The sequence below is a fragment of the Lepisma saccharinum genome, chromosome 25, assembly GCF_977018435.1.
Source record: "Lepisma saccharinum chromosome 25, izLepSacc3.1, whole genome shotgun sequence".
Lineage (NCBI taxonomy): Eukaryota > Metazoa > Arthropoda > Insecta > Zygentoma > Lepismatidae > Lepisma > Lepisma saccharinum.
Window position 1 is genome coordinate 43220725 of NC_139253.1, and position 20444 is coordinate 43241168.

The 20444-nt window shown below is 40.4% G+C and overlaps 3 protein-coding genes across 5 annotated transcripts in view; 2 read left to right on the plus strand and 1 right to left on the minus strand.

The window, feature by feature from the left end:
- Positions 1-20444, minus strand: part of LOC145978872 (uncharacterized protein CG43867) — a 936647-nt gene that overhangs the window by 765165 nt on the left and 151038 nt on the right. The gene's annotated exons all lie outside the window — the stretch shown is intronic.
- Positions 13592-15403, plus strand: LOC145978755 (uncharacterized). Its single transcript, XM_083111566.1, has one exon. It carries the CDS (start codon positions 13592-13594, stop codon positions 15401-15403), a length of 1812 nt encoding a protein of 603 aa, XP_082967692.1.
- LOC145978756 (uncharacterized) lies at positions 15432-18776 on the plus strand. Its single transcript, XM_083111567.1, has one exon. It carries the CDS (start codon positions 15432-15434, stop codon positions 18774-18776), a length of 3345 nt encoding a protein of 1114 aa, XP_082967693.1.

Here is a 20444-nt window from a genome sequence, read left to right on the forward strand (position 1 = left end):
AAAGATATTTAATCACCTAAAGACGCTAGAAGAGGTATCCTCTCGTAGCACTAGAATAAGTGCAAGCACTAGGCAATTAACATTGCATACAGATAGTTTTGACCAATACTCATCAGCCAAAAAACTAATATCTTTATCGTTGTCTATTTAAAAATAAATCATACATTTTGCATTGTAATAGAATAACTGAAGTAATAAGTGGTGCATCAAAAAAAAAAATGTCCACAATTATTTCGATATGCGGAGAAGAAAAAGCATAACATTTATATTGCATACATATTTAATGCAACAGTAGCAATCCTGAATACACCCTACGTAAGTTCACACGTTTGCTAACTTGTAGATGCAGTTAACATTACTAAGTATTACGTTACAAAAGTTGTAAAAATGAGTTAGATTTGTACCTGCAATTAAAAACTTCATGACTGTATAAAAGTTAGTGCGCAGAATTTCATCCAAAAGTTTCGGATTGAAATCTTAACGAATTGTGTCTGGTCCTTCATTTCTATTCACCAAAATCTCTTTATGTTCTTTGCTGAAATATTTGGGAGTGAACTTATGGTGTATAAGTACAGAGATGTTTAAGGATTATCCAAATGACAATGCCATAAGCGTCAGATGTGCTTTTCAGAATGAGAGGGACGTTGATAGCTCCACGTACTGAGTTAAAGTATGCAAAGTTCGAATTAAAATGGGGAAGGCTAGTAATTTCCCCTTTCTAAATTTATTTTCCAAGCTTTATATTTCCACGGTATAACGGTAGAAAGAATGTTAATCTCAGAATATATCATGTTCTACCATACTTTTTACATCATGATTCATCAAGGTTGGGCAGAATTAGAACGTAATTTTAAGCAGGGAAACCGATAATTGTACGATGATGAAAACACGACATATGTAGAACCAAAATATTAAACATGTTAAAAAAGAGAACGCGAACATTTTTTTAAAAAATACTGAAATGTTACACGACTGCTGCTGCTGCTGACATCCTACTGAAAATGTTTAACTGATTTCTATTTTGCTGTATTGATTGATTTGTTCTATTTTACTTCGCATTTCTACCACGTTTGGCTAATCGCGAAGATGATGATGAATGGCGATAGGATGAAATAGATGAAGGAACAATCATAAACACACAGGGACAGGACACAAGCCCCACAGAGGACTATACTGTCTGAGAGTTCAGACGCCAGTGATTCGCTAGTCTGCAAACTGCAGTCCAAGTTATACTACGTGGAAGAGATGAGACCCCTTTGTTGGATCATTAACCCTAGCTTACCCGAAGAAGGAGGGGGCTGTCTGGCTCACCACCTCTATTTCTTCGATTTTTCAACTGTGAAAATTTTTACAAAAAATTGAACATAAATTACATTTCCCTAAGGTGTTTCCAATATTTCTGTATTACGTTTGTTCATAAAAACGTAAGTGTAATGTAAATAGGAGACAAAATGCACTTGTTGGGCATATCAGGCGCCATCTTGGAATGTCTGTCATTCAAGACACTCATACCAATGACAGTGTATAATTGGTTGGTAATGATGGTATTTTTTGTAATTATTATAATTAATAAACAACTGCACCTCTATAAACAGAAAAGCCATAATGAAAAAAATAATTTTTTGCACTCATGCAATAATTGGTTATTATTATTTATTTAATGACAGTATTTTTTGTAATTATTATAATTAATTAATAATTTAACATATATAATCAACAAAGAAAGCAGTGATTTAATAACAATTTTTTTTTTTTTTAATTTTAGTGATAAAAAGAAGTGTGGGTCTGTGAGGCCCTACTCAGGTAAGTCTCTCGTACGGCAAGGGTAAGCAAGGGTTAAGTTAGATATATCGAAAATGTTCCAACGTCTTCTCCCCACCAAAAAATCAATCAATTTGAACATAGTCCATCAAAAGCATTTGCAATTGTTTCACAAGGAGGAAAGTGTCATTTTACAACTTGGTTCAGCTGTGGAAACGTAGACGGATACTCTAAAAAGTGAAAACCATACCGAACTCGCTACGACACAACGATGTTACTTCCTCGGGTGCGTGGAAATTGTGGCATGTTACCGAAGCAATGTGCACGCGGTTAAATGGACATGCACGCCGTTTGCTGTTCCATGTCTATTCTAGGACAGAAGCGGGGTAAACACGGAGAGCGAATGTGCTCGATAGATCACAGGCAGCGTGAATCATAAAGGAGTATCGATGTAACAACACAGGTTGCCACACAATCACAGTGATTTTGTAAAAGCTTACTGTATATAGTACTGTGAATATAAAATTCAAAAGCCTTATTTCTTCAAGTAGAACTAATAAGCAGATATGTGAAGTATAAGTTAAAGATATCGTGAGATACAAGTCCCTTTATCACGAGTAAATTATATTCTGCTTTAAATCGCTATTTTCTCTAATTGCGTACGTATATCTATGTGTACATAATAGCATCTATCGAACTATAGTATCATCAATTATTCATATTACGATGGGTAAGTCAACACCGAGTCAACTTGCTCCCTTTACACAATGAGCCAAAACAGACGTCTATAAAACATGGTTTGCTGGCTCAAATAAGGTTGGTTCTTAACCATGGTTTAAACTAATGTTAAAACCTAATTGGTTTTTCAAACAACTTTTTTTGTACTTACTCGTTTTAATCAAGACTGAAGTATATAGCACATGAAAACAATATTTGGTGCAGACTAAATAAGATAGACTTGAAATTACACTGCTCAAAATAATTAGGGGATCAGGCAAAAATAAGTAGGGGATCAGACCAGATATGTTGTCAGCGCCTGTATGAGCTACAATCAGCTGCTAAAGTCCCGTAAACGAAAGTTCCAGTGCCTTAAACATGAAGTAACCTTTGCACTGGTGATATCTAAGGGTATAGGGGAGGAGTGTGTGCGTGCTGGTGTTGTATGCTAGTCGTCTCTGGTTAGCGATACAGTTCAGTTGGGGAAGGCAAAGGTTCAGGTGAGAAAGGCAATGCCGCACCAATGTGATTTACCGGAAGCTATGGCTTGGAGAGTCATAGGAAGGATTGAAGCTAGTCAGTCACAACGCCAGGTAGCACACGCCATTGGAGTGTCGCAAAGTGTGATATCCAGACTATGGAATCGTTTTGAAACAACAGGAAGTGTTCACTGAAGACAAGGCCAAGGTCGTCCACGAGCAACAACATTGAGGAAGGACCGTTATCTCTTAATCACAGCCCGTCGGAACAGGGGCAAAATGCAACGCTACTGCAACGTGACTGGCAAACAGCAACGGGACGCAGAGTGTCATTTCAAACTCCGTAATCGTCTTCATGAAGGTGGCCTCTATGCACGTAGAACCATGGTGTGTGTTCCATTAACGTTACAACACCGTATAGCCCGTAGAAACTGGGCGGAGGAACATCGTGGTTGGGGACATGCCGAATGGAGGTCCGTTCTGCTCTCTGACGAGTCGCGATTCAGTCTGAAACCTGACAGTCGACGTGTTCTCATCTGGAGGGAACGCGGAACACGATACAACCCAGCTTTTATCCACGAACGCTCCTGATATGGTGGCGGTGGACTGATGGTGTGGGCAGGAATCAGTATTGGTGGACATTCGGACCTACATATCATCCATGATTTTATTTATTTATTTATTTATTTATTTCGTCTTCTTTTACATGGCGAAGTTAAGGCTGTGGAGCCTTTTCTTCCACTTGACCATGTTTACAAAAAAATTGAATATGAAATAATTAAAATTTTGAAAAAAAAAAGGAAGAAAAAAATATATAAAAAATTACAGAGAAATAAAAAATACAAAGAGAAATTACATATAAGAAAGGTAATCTAACCTATAGATACGGACACACACACACACACACACACATACATATCTTTGCCCTTACACACGTACAAGCAAATACATAACACTACACTTACTTAAGCACAGTCCAATATTACACATACTTAAAACACAGTCCAATACGGTATACTTTGATGATAATTCATCTTAACTATTACTCTAATTCATTTTAGTGCCTTACGTCCTTCTATCATTCTCTGCACCCGCCATATTAATAGGGAAATCAAACATTTAATTTTCATTGTATAATATGTGTAACTTTAACAATTTTTTGAACGTCACAATTGAGGAAGAGACATGAATTTCAGGTGGCAACTTGTTCCAAAGGCCTGCTGAGGTAACAGTAAAAGAATTTGCATAAAAGTTGGATTTGTGGAGTGGAATGGACAGCAGAGACCTTTCGCGCGATCTGGTGTTGTGGCTGTGAAAGTCGGAAAGATGTTGAAATCGGTTATAGAGATATTGCGGGTCTTTTATTTGAAGGATTTTGTACAGTAAAATTAACTTATGAAAATTACGTTTATCGCTTAATTTAAGCCACTCGACCTTCGCAAAGTACGATGTCAAATGGTCTGAATATTTTAGGTTGAAAACGAAACGAATGCAGGCATTTTGAATTCGCTGCAGTCGTTTAGCTTGCTCGTGATTGACATCCAAGAAAGCAATGTCGCAATAGTCAACAATGGGAAATACAAGAGACTGGACCAGTTTAATTTTTATGCGTTCAGGGAGGAAGTTTTTGAGCCGATAGAGTGAATGCAATGCACCGAAAGCTCTTCTAGATACAGAGTTAACTTGCTCTGCCCAGGTGAGATGTTGGTTGAGTATCACACCCAGATTCTTAACAGTAGTGGAGAAGGGCAGATGAATGTCATTTATGTTGAGTCTAGGGAGGCTAGATTTATCTATTTTGCTCAAAATTCTAGGGGAACCTACAAGAATACACTGGGTTTTAGTCGGGTTTAGATGTAAGCCATGGTGTGCAGACCAAGTACTTATTTGTTTAAGGTCATTGTTCACAATTTCTATTGCATGCAGTATTTCTTGCGGGGGGAAAGAGAAATATAACTCAAAATCGTCGGCATAGATATGGTATTTACAGCCGTTAAGCACCGTCGGGAGGTCGTTTATATACAGAGCAAATAAGAGGGGACCGAGTACAGTGCCTTGAGGGACACCACATGGAATGTTTTTCCACGACGATTTTCCATATAGGTCAACGACACATTGTCGACGTTCTTGTAGATAGGAGCAGAACCAATTAACCGCGGAGTCGGAAAAATTGAAAATCGATGATAATTTAGCGAGTAGAATTTCATGATCAATTGTCTGAAAAGCTTTTGTAAAGTCTAGAAGTACCAGAATCGTAAGTTGTTTATTGTCCATGGCTAGCCTCATGTCATCGGTTACGTTGACAAGAGCCGTGCAAGTGCTGTGGTTACTTCGAAAGCCAGACTGAAGAGGATCTATTAAATTATTCCGCGTTAGAAAGTCCCGGGTTTGATCGCTAACGAGATGCTCTAGGGCTTTAGACAAGGCTGGGAGGATGCTGATTGGTCGGTAATCGTTGACGTTTATTATGTTGTTTGTTTTAGGTATAGGGCGTACCAGGGCGAGTTTCCAAGACGAGGGAAATGCGCCGGTAATTAAAGAAAAATTAAAAATATGAGTGATAGGAGCAAGTACGTGGTAGAGAATTTTTTTAATCATGAGGATAGAAATTTCATCTACTCCTACGGCCGATGACTTTATCTTCTGTAACGATTTTCTGACCTGTTCCGGCGAAAAATAAGAAAAACAAAATTTTGGAGCAGTTGTGGAGCGTGTTTCAATGTTACGAATCATTTCGTGTTTCACATTATCATCGACGATCGGAAGATCACAAAAGTGATCGTTCAATACTTCCGGTGGAAATTTATTCACGGATTCGTGGTTTCTCCGTTTCCCAACTCCCAGTATTTTCAATTTTTTCCAGAGGACGTCAGGTTTGCTTTCGTATGTTAGTAGTTCAGACGCGAATCGGCGCTTTGATTTTCGCACTTCCTGGGTGCAACGGTTCCTCAGAATTCTGTAATTTTCAAAGATGGATGTGTTATCATCACCGACCTTGATCGCCTTCCTATATTTGGTGTACGCTTTGTCACGCATCGCCATAAGCCGGTGCAACTCGTCCGTCAGCCAGGGAGCAGGGGGACGCGAAACACGCTTCTTCCTGACTGGAGCATGTTTATTGTACAATTGGAGGATAAAGGTATTTAACAATAAGACTTGCTCATCCACTGTAGGTAACGTACTGATTAAATGCCATGGTACAAGGGCAGCGTCTTCATTTAGGCGGGCTTCGTTAATGTTTTTGAGGTCTCTATATGAAACTTGTTTTGCTTTGTATTTAGGAATGCGAAGATAATAGGACACGTAAATTAAATCGTGGTAGGAAATTCCAGGCACTGGTATTTGGCCATGGCGCGTTACACGATTTTCGTCAGAAACCAAGATGACGTCAAGCCACGAGTCGGAAGTGGCCGTGTGGTGGGTTGGATTTAAATGGCAAATGGAAAGATTTAAAGCAGAGAACGTATCACGGAATTCTATAACCTTTTCTTTTTTGCTACATAGGTCGGTATTCATATCTCCCAGAACGATCGTGTGTGAATATTTTGGTAGAAAGTTTGCAACGTCGTTCTCGAAGTTATCAAGGCGAGTGCAAGGTGGACGATAGACTACCGCCAGGAGGAGTTTTTGTTGACAGATACTGATTTCGAGGATTATATATTCCGATGAACCTTCATAGGCATCGGGCGACTTTGAGAGAATTTTGGCAGGGACGTCCTCGCGCAAATAAATTGCCACTCCCCCTCCCCTCTTTCCGATTCTGTCTTTCCTAAATAAACGAAATCCCGGAAGATGCACCAGATCGTCCGAAAGACTCTCCTTCAACCATGTTTCCGAGACCAGTAAGGCATGTACGTCTTTGTTTATTTGAATTATATTTTCTACTTCTAGGAAATGAGCGAGAATACTTTGCGCGTTGATATGAATTGCGTTAAAGCTGCCGGGTGTAAGATTCAGCTGCGGCCCAGAATATGGATAAACCGTTTCCGTTTGTAGCGCTGCAGTTGAGTAGGAAAGGCCATTGTTGCTGTTTGTTGGAGAGGTACAAATGTTGCAAAGTTGGTTGAAAAAGTTTGACGTCGGCGTTGCCGAATTTACAGTACACAAATCGTCTCTATCAGCCATAATATTTCTTACGGTTTTTAAAAGTGCTGACAAATGGATGGAAAGCACTCATTTTAAACGAGATTACATATATAATTAGTTTAAAAAAGATTTGACTTACCATAAAAGTAGCGTTGATGAAAGGCAGGTGCAGTGAACACAGAAATAACACACTTCCATTAGATTTAAATTTAAAGACACTCAAATGGACGGAACGTATGCACAAGGAAGAAAAATTGATACGCAAAGAAAAAATAGTTTCACGCGCTTGTACACAATAAAAACACATAACACACAACACACACACAATTGCATTATTTAAACATACACTCATGAATCCTTATTGCAAATTTACTTTTCATCCCGCATTTATTTCATGTTGTCAAGTGCCGCTAGTGTTGTGACGGATACTTTTCGGCCAGTCGGTAAGAGGATGATAATTCTTCCATCTTGGGTCCACACGTTCCGTTGGCCGTGGCGGTCTTTTGCCCTCCGCAACACATCTTGTCGCACGGACGTCAGGGATTCGGTAATGAGCAGCTTCGTCCCTTTCAGAGATTTCTTCCGCCTCCAAACTTCGTCCCTGGTGCGGTAGCTGGTCAGACGAAAGATGATAGGCCTCCTTCCTTCACGGACGGCATCGGCGGCGGTTCTTCTTTGAGGGCCAAGGCGGTGAGATCTTTCGATGTGCTCCAGGGTGATGTGTTGTAGGTTTAGATTCCGGTGGAGAACGTCAAGTACCAGGGAGTCTGTATTTTCGTTTGATCTTTCAGGAATTCCATGCAGGAGGAGGCAGTTTCTCCGAGAGTACATTTCGAGGTCGTCGATTCTGATGGCATTTTCTGCCGCTTCCTTCCTTAAAATCTGCAGGTCGGACTTCACAACTTTGAATGTGTCTTCAACCTCCTCCTTGAATTTCTTGAAGGAAGCGCAGAGATCTTGCAACGGTGTAACGGCGCTGCTGTCCACGCTGTTAGGGGCTGGCTGCTGCTCGACGATCTCTTGCAGGCGGCTCTCGAAGTCCCGTAGCATCGACTCCACACCGTCTACCCGAGTTGAAACTGTATTGATAGATGGCTTCGACATTGTAATCTTTGATTATTCAATTCCTGGTATCACAACACTTCACGACGCTTATGCAAATAGTTGCAAGTTGCCGGCGAGTGGAATATATAAAGTTCTAGATATAAATATCTCAATGAGCCAGGCTAAATTCGGGAGAAATTGCGGAGCTCCAACTACGCGTAGACCATACGGGCCGCCGAATGATGGCAACCTGACAGCTAGAAGGTATAGAGACGAGATCCTTCGACCTTATGTCGTGCCTTATGCTGGTGCCATTGGTGATTCTTTCCGTTTCATGGATGATAATGCTCGTCCACACCGAGCTGGGTTGGTGGACGACATGCTGGACCAGGAGGGTATCGAGCGTCTGCCCTGGCCAGCTTGCTCTCCAGACTTAAATCCAATCGAGCACAACTGGGATGCACTAGACCGACAAGTTGCAGCTCGATCAGCACCTCCCACAACTCGTGCAGAGCTGGAAATTGCCCTTTTGGCAGAGTGGCGACGTATCCATGCCACGCAGGTATGCAGCAATATTGGCCATTAGGGGAGACCATACACCGTACTAGAGGAGAGTTGCTGTAGTGTTTGTGTCTGTTTTGGTGCTGTCCTTCTAAAAAAAAGGTAAAGTGCTCCCCTGTGCATAGCACCACGCCATGAAGGCGTATAGGGGGTGTGGGGGTAACGCCCCACACTTTCTTGATCCGGTCGTGAGTGGGGGTGATGTGATCAGCATCACGCCCCTGACCGCCTTTACCCCCCAGGGTTTCCCCCAGGTACCCATGTTATTCGACGCTGGGTGGGCGCCGGGGCCGCTTCCAACCTTAGAAAAGTTCCCGGATTTGAACCGGCTGGGGATCGAACCCGGGACCTTGAGCATGGTAGTCAGACGCGTTACCGACTGAGCCACCGCGGTGCTGTCCTACTGAAGCTCTAATTATCATATCGCGTCACGTGTCATTAATGTCATTAACATCAGGTATCATGACAGCATATCTTGCTGTAACTAGTCTCAGAAAGAAATAATGGATCTGGTATTAGTATGCCTATATAAGTTTTGATATCTGGTCTGATCCCTTACTTATTTTTGCCTGATCCCCTAATTATTTTGAGCAGTGTATATTACAAACAAATTACAATTTTAAAATAATTTTGCCATTTTAATACAGTACTTATGATATATTTAACTTGTTTATGTGGTTGAATTAATGTGGATAAAAGAACACATCAGATAAATATTACGTAAATTAAGAATTTATATGCATGTTAAAGTATTGTACATTTTATCTGGTCAATGAATCTAGCTTGTTTCAAACAACAAAATATTTTAAATAAAAATTAGCATAACGTATTAAAGAAATAAATTTTATCTTTCTGTATTGCCTACATGTCAGGATTGTAGTTGGAATTGGAATTTCTATTAAGCCAAATAAAACCTTATTTGGACTCACAAAATACTGGTTCTTTGGTTTCCTTTATTTATATATATTTTAAAAAAACGTTTTCCATCCCTGCTACAAAACAAAAACGGATTTAGTTTTTCATTAAAAGTTCACACACTAGTATAGACTGCTAAAGAGCGATAATGGACTAATTCAGTATTAATTCCGTCCCATTTTCATGGGGTACTTCTTCTTCCTAAATTTCTTGTTCCCTTTGACCTGTAATTTAATAATTTTCAAGGCAAACCTCTAACTGGAATCCTCAGAACATGTTGATTCCACTTTCAATTACTTATTTTAAATATCTTCCACCATTGCTTCGACCATCCATTCACTTCGGATTTCTTCACTTCTAATTTTGCCTCGCAATGTTACTCCACTTAAAGACCGCAAAACTCTCTGCTGTGAATAATTCGTTCTCGTTTTATCATGATGAAGAAGAGTGCAACAATCACTACCATGTACCGTGCGTCCATTTCGATCTGCAGCCGAGAGATTGGGAGAAGCGTGGTGGGTGGCACTGACGGAGATGCCGACATTTGCGGCCTGAAATGCCCGCTTATTTTTATGGACATATGCAGACATTTATATAAATATTGCAAAACGAGCACTAACCTGTGTTATAAGAGTATGGTTTTAATTTTAGTAGCTTAGTGACTATGTGCCGATGATTTTGACACGCCCACCTCTTGTGAAACACGGCGTAGAGGTTTGTTTGGAGAACGTTCTAACGCTGCACCAATATCATCGAGTTTTGCTTCGGTTAGAATCCGTCGTTTTTGCTTAGGTGTTTTAAAATTTAACGATACAGTTTCTCGTAATTTAAGGACAAGATGTCTAACCGTATCTCTGTGTGGAGTTGAAACGCATGGGAATTTCTGTACAAATTACCTACACACGTCTCGACACGAGTTTGTTTTCACGTAGGTACGTGTCATACATAAAAAAATCTTTGTTCTTACGTGAATCTTGCGGCTGGCATTCCAATCGTCTCACTGACACGTCACGCATACACACTACAATAACACAAACAAGTAACTGCAAGTAACCAAGAATAACACTCTTGCGCACAGTACGAAATTAACACGCTCTTGGTTTACATTGCTCGCCACTATATTTACAACTCTGTCTTCATCTAGTCGCGAAGGAACAAAAAACTCGAGCTCGGATATTTCGGATTGCAAGGAAGCTCACGAACACTATTGACTTTTAACGGTTTCTTCTACAGCGTAATCTTGATACAGTGTTGCACATTCAAAACTTCCAAACGATCCCCATCGGCACAAAACTCTTTCAAGGATATAAACTTAAGCAGGACGTTACTGGTCAAAACTATGATTAAAATGTTTTATTATCTGTGGCTCTTAACATCGTTTCTAAAGCGTATTTTTTTGTGTATATAAGAGCAGAACTTGGATGAATTACAGAAGAACTTTTGCGTGTTATAACACAGGTTAGTGATCGTTTTGCAATATTTATATAAATGTCTGCATATGTCTATAAAAATAAGCGGGCATTACAGGCCGCAAATGTCGGCATCTCCGTCAGCGCCGCCCGTCACGCTTCTCCCGATCTCTCGGCTGCAGATCGAAATGAACGCACGGTAGAAGAGCTGGTTTCGATATTATGTTATGGTATCTAATTTGAATTTATTTTCTCATTTTTTTCAAAATTCCTTTTAATCTATTATATTTTACTAAATTTTCTGAACATCTTTTTGGTGTTCGAACTGTAAAATATGGCTTCCCAAATATACAAAGTCAGTTTACCTGTTCAATAATTTTATTGTTTAGCACTTGTTTTACTATGAGAAGTCTTTTACAATTTATTGCCATTGACTTCGTTTTATCCTCTGAAATTTTCATGTTATAATTTGTAAGAACTGATTGGAATTTGAAAACAGACATTTGTAGATCATGTTCATGTGGTACTGTGTAGGAAATATGAGTAGAGTGGCCTTCAAAAGTGGTTCTTCAAGCAACAGGCAAATAAACGCCTCAGAAGCAACGACGACTCATTTTGATAACCTGCCAGGCCTTGTTCGAGATCGATAAGCATTCCTTCTCTCTCTCATCGCGTGTTGAAATGCTGACAAACTCAATGCCAACAGTGGCACGGCTCGGCTATTGACGAGCCAAATCAATCTTTATGAAATACACCTTCCCTCCACCCATGCTTCCATTACGCACGTAAACAAACGTTACTATCTACTATTCTATGCTACGTTTCGAACTTTCTAAACAGGAAACATTCTGAATGACGAATTCATTCACTCCTTTGAAGCGACAAAAAATTATAACAAGAGAAACAATAGCAAAGGAGTGGATTGTTAAGTGGTAATTGGCATCCGACACGACAGTCGCACTTACGGGTTAATAAGAGATTTCAGTATGTTCCGCAACACACCACCCTTACCGGGCCGCTTCTGGCAGGAAAAACCCAAATAAACAACTAAATTGGCTCGTTTAGTCCTGGGTTCCCATCGCGTTCCTCACCAGAGCGCTCGAAACCAAAGAATCAATCACAGGCAAGATCATACTGAATTAATGTTGCAGGGTGATTGCTGAACACTCGCAGAAATGGGCTTTATACATTCATTTACAATTCAACAAACAAGGCTCGGATTCTTCCATTGATTCTCTAATTTACATTATTTACATATTCTCTCATTCGAGTCCCACGGCAGAACAGCAACGTGGAACTAGCATCGGCTGGACCGCCTCGGGATGCTTTGTGAGTGATGGGAGGCTGCTGAAGTCCGAAAGATCACTCTCCCTTCTACTATCCGTTCCACACACACTGTCGCTTACTCTGTCAGAGGCGCCATATTCATACTTCCTCCCTCGTCCCATGGGGGAGGGCTGAAAGTTCAAATCTATTGGCTCTTTTTAAACTTACACTGAACCATGGAAGAAACCCAAGCATACAGAATCATACACAAAACACACAAAAACAAATACAGTTTGTAGCAAGTAACATGTACGTACAAACAAAATAATAACATTCATTACTACACCCAAAGCATCAATGCAATTTCCTTTATATACTTGCAACATTGAGAGTTCTTCTTCTAACCTCGTCTTTCACTATGAAAATCACTACTTTTGTCTCTCTCTGATATAAACCATGGTTATTGTTTGGGATAGATTAGTGTATGTATTATTATTTGTGTTATCAATGTGTGACAATTTGTATCTTAAGTATTCATTATACTTGTCGCCACTAGGTGGCAGGACAGTGCAGACTCTGCTTCGGAGACTGTGCAGGGCGTGGTACATATCGGGAAATACCCGCACTGAACGAGAGAACAGCGAGAGACATTGCTACACGGTGGTCGACTCCATTCCAATGTAGTCCAGTGTCAGTATACATTAAATAGTGTATATAATCAATCCAGTGTTTAAATAAGAAACGCAACATTTTATGGTCATCTCCGGGCAGGATTAGTTTACCAAGTGAACAATCTCTGTGAGATATGACGTGTTACGCATCACAACAAACGTCTCAACTCGCCCGCCATGGAAAGAACGAGTGCTTTCGCGCGGTATCGAAGTGACTTTGTATGCAGTGTTCCAGTTACAGATGTGTACTGACATTCGTACTTACGTCAATATATGGTTGCATGTTATGTGCTCAATCGTAGAACTTTCTGTGTCACAGTACTTATTACGTATTACGTGTAATTTTCAATCACAACCGTTACGCGTGTGGTTTGAACAGACATTCCGTATTGTTATATCGTGCGTACGTCGAATGTTTTGTTACAAGACCGAATTATACACGGTTGTATTCAGTGGACAATCAGTTATCTGCTACGATAACTCATCACGGGACTGAGTATCATAAATTTGGACAGTTTCAAGCATCCACTACAGTATCCTTCTGTCGGCTGAAGTGACGTCATCGCCAACACCCAGGGAAGCTTCAGGTCAAGGTCAGTAGTTAGCTAGGCTCGCACCATATTTTGTTTACTCTTTCCTCACGTACTATATTTCCTACACATCTTGCTCTCTTTCTTTCGCGATGGATGAAGAAGAGAAAAGGGTGTTGATACGCAAGAGAGCTGGATTTAGGGGCCAGTTAACACGAACACAAGCATTTGTCAATTCCTTTGAAGATACGGGGGATGTTCAAGAAGTAAGGGTCCGTTTACAGAATTTAACACCTTTGTGGGAAAAATATGATGATGTTCAAACACGTTTAGAAGTAGAAGATATAAACGAGAATCACGAACCTCACAGGGAGGATTTTGAAGAAGTTTACTACAAGGTACGGGGTAAAATGGAATCCATTATAGAGAAACATAAACAAGCACAAGCTGCACCTACAGATGGATCGGATGTTGTAAACAATGCTTCATCATTAGGCACCAAGCACATCAAATTACCCACGGTATCTTTACCCACGTTTCACGGTAATTATCAGGATTGGTTAGCATATTCAGATGCATTTCAGGCTATGGTTCACACAAATGACAATATTCCTAAAATACAGAAATTCCACTACTTACGTTCATCATTAGAATCTGAAGCAAGAACACTTATAGATACTTTGCCCATGACTGATTCAAATTACGATATTGCATGGCAATTGTTGAAAGATAGGTATGAGAATAAACGACTGATAGCAGCAAGTCATGTCAATAACATCTTGCATGTGAATGCAATTAACAAGGAAAATGCCACAGAATTACGTCAGTTCATCAATGACGTCACCAGTAACTTAAATGCTCTTCGAGCTCTTGAATTACAAACACCGTTAGAAGATGTTATTTTGATACATCATTTTTTGGCTCAACTTGATTCTCACACAAGAAGGGAATGGGAATTAAGCCATACCGATCAGTCGTTCCCTACACTGAAGGAACTGTTCACCTTTCTAGAACAAAAATGTCAAGCTTTGGAATCAATGAAGTCTGTTCACGTAAACAAAAATGTCAATGAACACAAGGTTAGCCCTAAACAGAAACACATCCGTCAGTCAAATTCTTACCTGACAACTACAAATACACAATGCTATTTCTGTAAATTAGCACATTCCTTATATTCATGCAAGTCTTTTGCAGGCGCAAGTCTGAAGCAGAAACAAGAGTGTGTGCGCAACAACAAACTTTGTTATAATTGTCTCAGATCGAATCATAATTTTAGGAACTGTACTTCAGGTAATTGTAGACGCTGTGGATTGAAACACAATTCATTGTTGCATCCAGACGAAGGCGGTAAACGAGGAGGTGCTCTAAGGCAAGACCAACCAAGGAATGACTCACCAGACATGAGGAATGAAGCTGCAAGGACAACTTCAGTACAATCTTCATACTGCACTTTTAAGAGTAAACCAAGATCACACGTTCTGCTATCAACAGCTTTAGTAGAAGTCATCGATTCTAGAGGACAGCCACATACATGTAGAGCTCTCCTGGACAGTGGATCTCAGTCAAATTTCATCAAGGAAGATCTTGTTCAGAGACTACAGTTGCGAAAGCAGAAAAATCATATTCCAATCAGAGGAATCAATAATGTTTCATCGGAAGCCAAGCACAGTGTCGACATTCAGCTGCGCTCAAGAGTGTCAGACTTCCAGACTTCACTTACTTGTCTGATACTCCCACGCATCACAGGGAACGTGCCTTCTCAAGTTATTCGTCATGAACATTGGAACCTACCAACCGACATTGAGTTAGCAGATCCAGATTTCTACATACCAGAAGGGATAGATCTACTAATTGGATCGGAACTTTACTTGCACTTACTTCTTCCTGAAAGACAAACAAGAGATGAAAACTATCCAGTTCTTCAAAATTTTAGCTGGTCGGATGGAACAGCCTGTACAACCTAGTACACCCACAGTAGCATGTTTTGTACGCATGGAGGATAATTTGGATTCTCAATTACGGCGTTTTTTCGATTTGGAGGAAATGTACTCGAAACCAAAAACAGCTGAAGAAGTAGCTTGTGAAAACCACTTCAATCAACACACCACCAGAGACGAAACAGGGCGTTTCATTGTTCGTCTCCCATTTCGATTAGATCATACAGAGCTAGGACATTCATACAACCAGGCATTATTCAGATTACATCAGTTAGAGAAGAGGTTTCAACAACAACCAGAGTTGAAAGAGGAGTACGGCAGAATAATCGAGGAGTATGAAATGTTGGGACACATGAAGCCAGTACAACCAGATCCAAATGAAGCTGATGACGTGTCATACTATTTACCACATCATCCAGTATTCAAACCTAGCAGCAGCAGCACGAAAACCAGAATTGTTTTTGATGCATCAGCAAAAACAACAAATGGAGTCTCATTAAACGATATACTGATGGTCGGTCCAACCACACATGACGATCTTCAGTCTATAGCTCTTCGCTTCAGAACGCACAAGGTTGTATTTACGGCAGACGCCGAGAAGATGTTCAGACAAATCCTGATTCATCCAGATGACACTAAGTTTCAACGCATACTTTGGAGAAAATCTACAGATATGCCAGTACAAACGTTCGAGCTCACAAGAGTCACATTTGGTTTGGCATCATCACCGTTTTTGGCGACCAAAACATTGCAGCAGTTAGCTGAAGAGGAAGCAACCAAGTTTCCGAATGCATCCAAAGTTTTACAACGAGATGTTTACGTTGATGACCTTCTCACTGGAGCCAACAGTATTGAAGAAGCTAGACAATTGCAAGGAGAACTAATCGATTTACTGAATTCAGCAGGATTCACTTTGAAGAAATGGTGTTGTAATCATCCAGAACTTCTTGAAGCAGTACCAGCTACTCATAGAGAAATGCAACTACCATTTCAGTTCGACAAGGGAGCAAACGTTACAGCTTTAGGCCTCACGTGGGATCCAGTCACCGATAAATTGCAAGCAAATAACAAGGAGATAGTGTCATGTTTTGAAGACATCACTAAACGACAAGTAGCTTCTATTGTCGCATCAATCTTTGACCCTTTTGGACTAGTGAGTCCAATAGTAATTTCTTACAAGATATTTCTACAACAATTATGGTTCCATAACATGGAATGGGACGATAAGTTACCAGATCAACTCAACATGGAGTGGAAACGTTTGTTTCAACAGTTACCAAACATTAATCAGATACAAGTTAACAGATTTGTGCTAGTTCAAGGAAAAGTGGTTGACATTCAACTCCACGGATTTTCAGATGCATCGCAAGTTGCATATGGCTGTTGTTTGTATCTTAGATCAACAAATGAAAATGGTGAAACCACTGTACATTTACTTTGTTCACGTTCGCGAGTGGCACCTATAAGAAGAATCACTCTTCCTCGTCTTGAATTGTGCGCTGCTTTGTTGCTGGCGAAACTAACACACAAGGTGTTACAACTACTACAATTGGAAGTTAGTAGAATCAATCTATGGACCGATTTGAAGATCGTACTGGCATGGCTTGCATCACCTGCAAGACGATGGAAAACCTTTGTAGCGAATAGAGTTTCACAAATTCAAGAATGTACTAAGCCTCAGTACTGGAAACATGTAGTGTCAGCACAGAACCCCGCAGATTTAATCAGCAGAGGGACAAATGTAGACTCACTACACACCTCTCAAATGTGGTTTCATGGCCCTGATTGGCTATCACTTCCAGCAACAGCATGGCCTTCGAGTCCAACATCGTCAAGGGATGATGACTTCAAACTCGATGAACTTGAAGAACAAAGAACAACTACAGTAAGTCTAGTCATAAATGCACCAACAATAGAATTTATCAGCAGATTTTCGTCGTTATTGAAACTTCAAAGAGTGATTGCATATTGTTTGAGATTTCTACACAATGCGAGGAACAAACAAGAGAAACACATAGGATCATTGTCAGCAAGTGACTTAAGATCAGCATTGCATACTTGCATTAGAAGCGTGCAACACGAAGTTTATGGCAAGGAAATACGAGAATTGTCTTCTAACAGTCAGGTGTCAAAGGATAGTAAACTTTCAGACTTGCATCCTTTCCTAGATGACAAACAAGTACTCAGAGTTGGAGGAAGACTTAGGCACTCACAGCTACCATATGATAGCAAACATCAAATCATATTGCCACCGAAGCATCATTTAACTGAATTGATCATTCTTTCAGAACACCACAGGCTATTACATGCAGGACCGCAACTCCTTATATCTTCATTACGACAGGAGTACTGGATACCAAGAGCCAGACAAGTGGTCAGAGCTATTCTGCACAAGTGCCTCATTTGTTTAAAATTAAGAGCATCTATTTCCAACCAACTCATGGGACAATTACCATCATCCAGAATACAGTCCACTAGACCATTTCTAAACACTGGAGTTGATTACGCTGGACCAATTATCATCAAGCCGTCAATCACTAGAAGCAAATCAAGGCTGAAAGCATATGTAGCAGTATTTGTATGCTTTGCCACCAAGGCTATACACCTAGAATTGGTCGGAGATCTCAGCACCAAGTCATTCATTGCTGCTTTGCGAAGATTTACGGCACGCAGAGGAAAATGTCTGAACTTGTACAGCGACAACGGAAGAAATTTCGTAGGTGCCAATCGTGAGTTACAAGACTTGAAGAATTTATTCCAATCATCAGACTTCAACAAGTCTTTAGAAGACCATGCAGCTCAGGAAGGATTCAAATGGCATTTTCTATCACCCAATAGCCCAAATATGGCTGGACTTTGTGAAGCAGGAGTGAAGTCCATGAAGCATCACCTGAGGAGAATCGTAGGGAACTCTGCTCTCACTTTCGAAGAACTTGAAACACTCTTAGTTCAAATTGAAGCCTGTCTTAACTCAAGGCCCCTCACAGTATTGTCACATGACCCTACAGATCCCAGTTTTATAACCCCTGGCCATTTCCTTATTGGTGCACCCCTAACTAGTTTTCCTGAGCCTAGTCTAACTAACATCAAAGAATCCAGTTTATCCAGATGGCAGAAATTGCAGCAGATGTACCAACAACTATGGGACCGTTGGTCAAAGGACTACTTGCATTCCCTGCAGCAGAGGACCAAGTGGAACACCCAAAAGAAGAATTTGGAACCAGGAACAGTGGTTTTAGTGAAGGAAGATCACCTACCTCCACTTACATGGAAACTTGCTATAGTTGAACAAGTGCATCCTGGTGCGGATGGACTAGTGCGTGTTGCAACTGTTCGCACTTCATCTTCAACCTATAAACGTCCAGTTAACAAACTAGTGCCTCTTCCAATAGATCATTAGTTGTACTTTTGTTGATCGACTCGATCAAGAGGGGGGACTATGTTTGGGATAGATTAGTGTATGTATTATTATTTGTGTTATCAATGTGTGACAATTTGTATCTTAAGTATTCATTATACTTGTCGCCACTAGGTGGCAGGACAGTGCAGACTCTGCTTCGGAGACTGTGCAGGGCGTGGTACATATCGGGAAATACCCGCACTGAACGAGAGAACAGCGAGAGACATTGCTACACGGTGGTCGACTCCATTCCAATGTAGTCCAGTGTCAGTATACATTAAATAGTGTATATAATCAATCCAGTGTTTAAATAAGAAACGCAACAGTTATTATAACATGCTCCGAATCAAAGGATAGTACAGATTCTACCAAGACGGCCTTCTAAAGTTCAAGACAAGAAGGAGTGCAAACCTATCGAGACTCTTGGAGACGAAACCGAGACTTCGGTACGATATTTGAAAAAGAAAACCTAAACTAAATCTACCTTACCATGCGACTATCTAGACATATCAAGCGTATAAATAACTGATGATTTATAGGTTAGGTCAGGGGTCCCCAAACTTTTTCGTTTCAGGGCGCCCTTGGTGTTTCAAGATTTTTCTGCGGCGCCCAAGTTAGAATGTAGGCCTACCTATCACTTGCAACGCTCACTTAGTGTGGTTAGGTTGCTTAATTAAAAACACATTTCAAATGCAGAAACTTCTATGTGTAAAAAGTATTAAATAAGCACATATTTGGAACGTTCATATAATTATATGATATATTTCGCGGCTCCCCTGAGAGTCAGCCACGGCGCCCTTTTGGGAAGCACTGGGTTAAGTAATATATTTTGCTTTTTGATTCACAAATTAATCCATTATTATAAAACTGCGCAGCGTGGTTGCATACATTCAGGATAAACTTCGTTTCTAGTGAGTACCTAGCGTCGAAATGAGGCTACGTTGTTTTCCCTGTTTGCCGTAAAGCCCTCTATGGGTCGTGAAAGTTTGTGCGATGACAGGCTGTATGTAGGTGTTACTTATATTATATATTTCTGGACAAGACGAAATCGAGATCGAAACAGATCTTCTCACACACACGACGACACAAGAGTCTGGGATCTTGATGTCATCTCTAAAGGATGCTGTTTGAAAATTCAGGTTTCCTGTTAAAGTTTTAAGTCCATTTTATGCATATCAATGCTCATCACAACTGGATCTAGTGTTCCAAGTGAGATTCCTACCGTGACCTACATGCATAAAATATAATAAAATTTAACGACTATGCTTATCGGAGAGGTCCTGTAAGCAGGAACAGTGGAATAAGTCACATAGTAAAAACAGTAAGTCTCAGTCAGGTCTCGACTTCACAGACATCGGACTCCTCGATCCAGAAATGTATCGAAAGGTCTGATCTCGTTCTCGCACACAGAGAATTGTGTCGTTACAGTCCCTTTTCAGAACTGGAAGGCCTCCAATGTCCATTCCTCTCCGCAATTGCAGCTTTCGTGCAAATTCATGCACGCCTTTGGAAAAATTGCTTCAAAACTCTAGTCTAATAGTTTGAGAGCCCTGCTCTAAGTGATTTGTGGATATCTCAGAAATTAATAAAATGTAAAGTACGGTAAAGTTCCCCGTACACATAACACCATGCCATGAAGGCACATTTTGGGGATGTGGGAGTAGAGTC

Coding starts and splice junctions, on each gene's coding strand:
- LOC145978756 (XM_083111567.1), top strand. CDS start 15,432: ATGGAGGATAATTTGGATTCTCAATTACGGCGTTTTTTCGATTTGGAG.
- LOC145978755 (XM_083111566.1), top strand. CDS start 13,592: ATGGATGAAGAAGAGAAAAGGGTGTTGATACGCAAGAGAGCTGGATTT.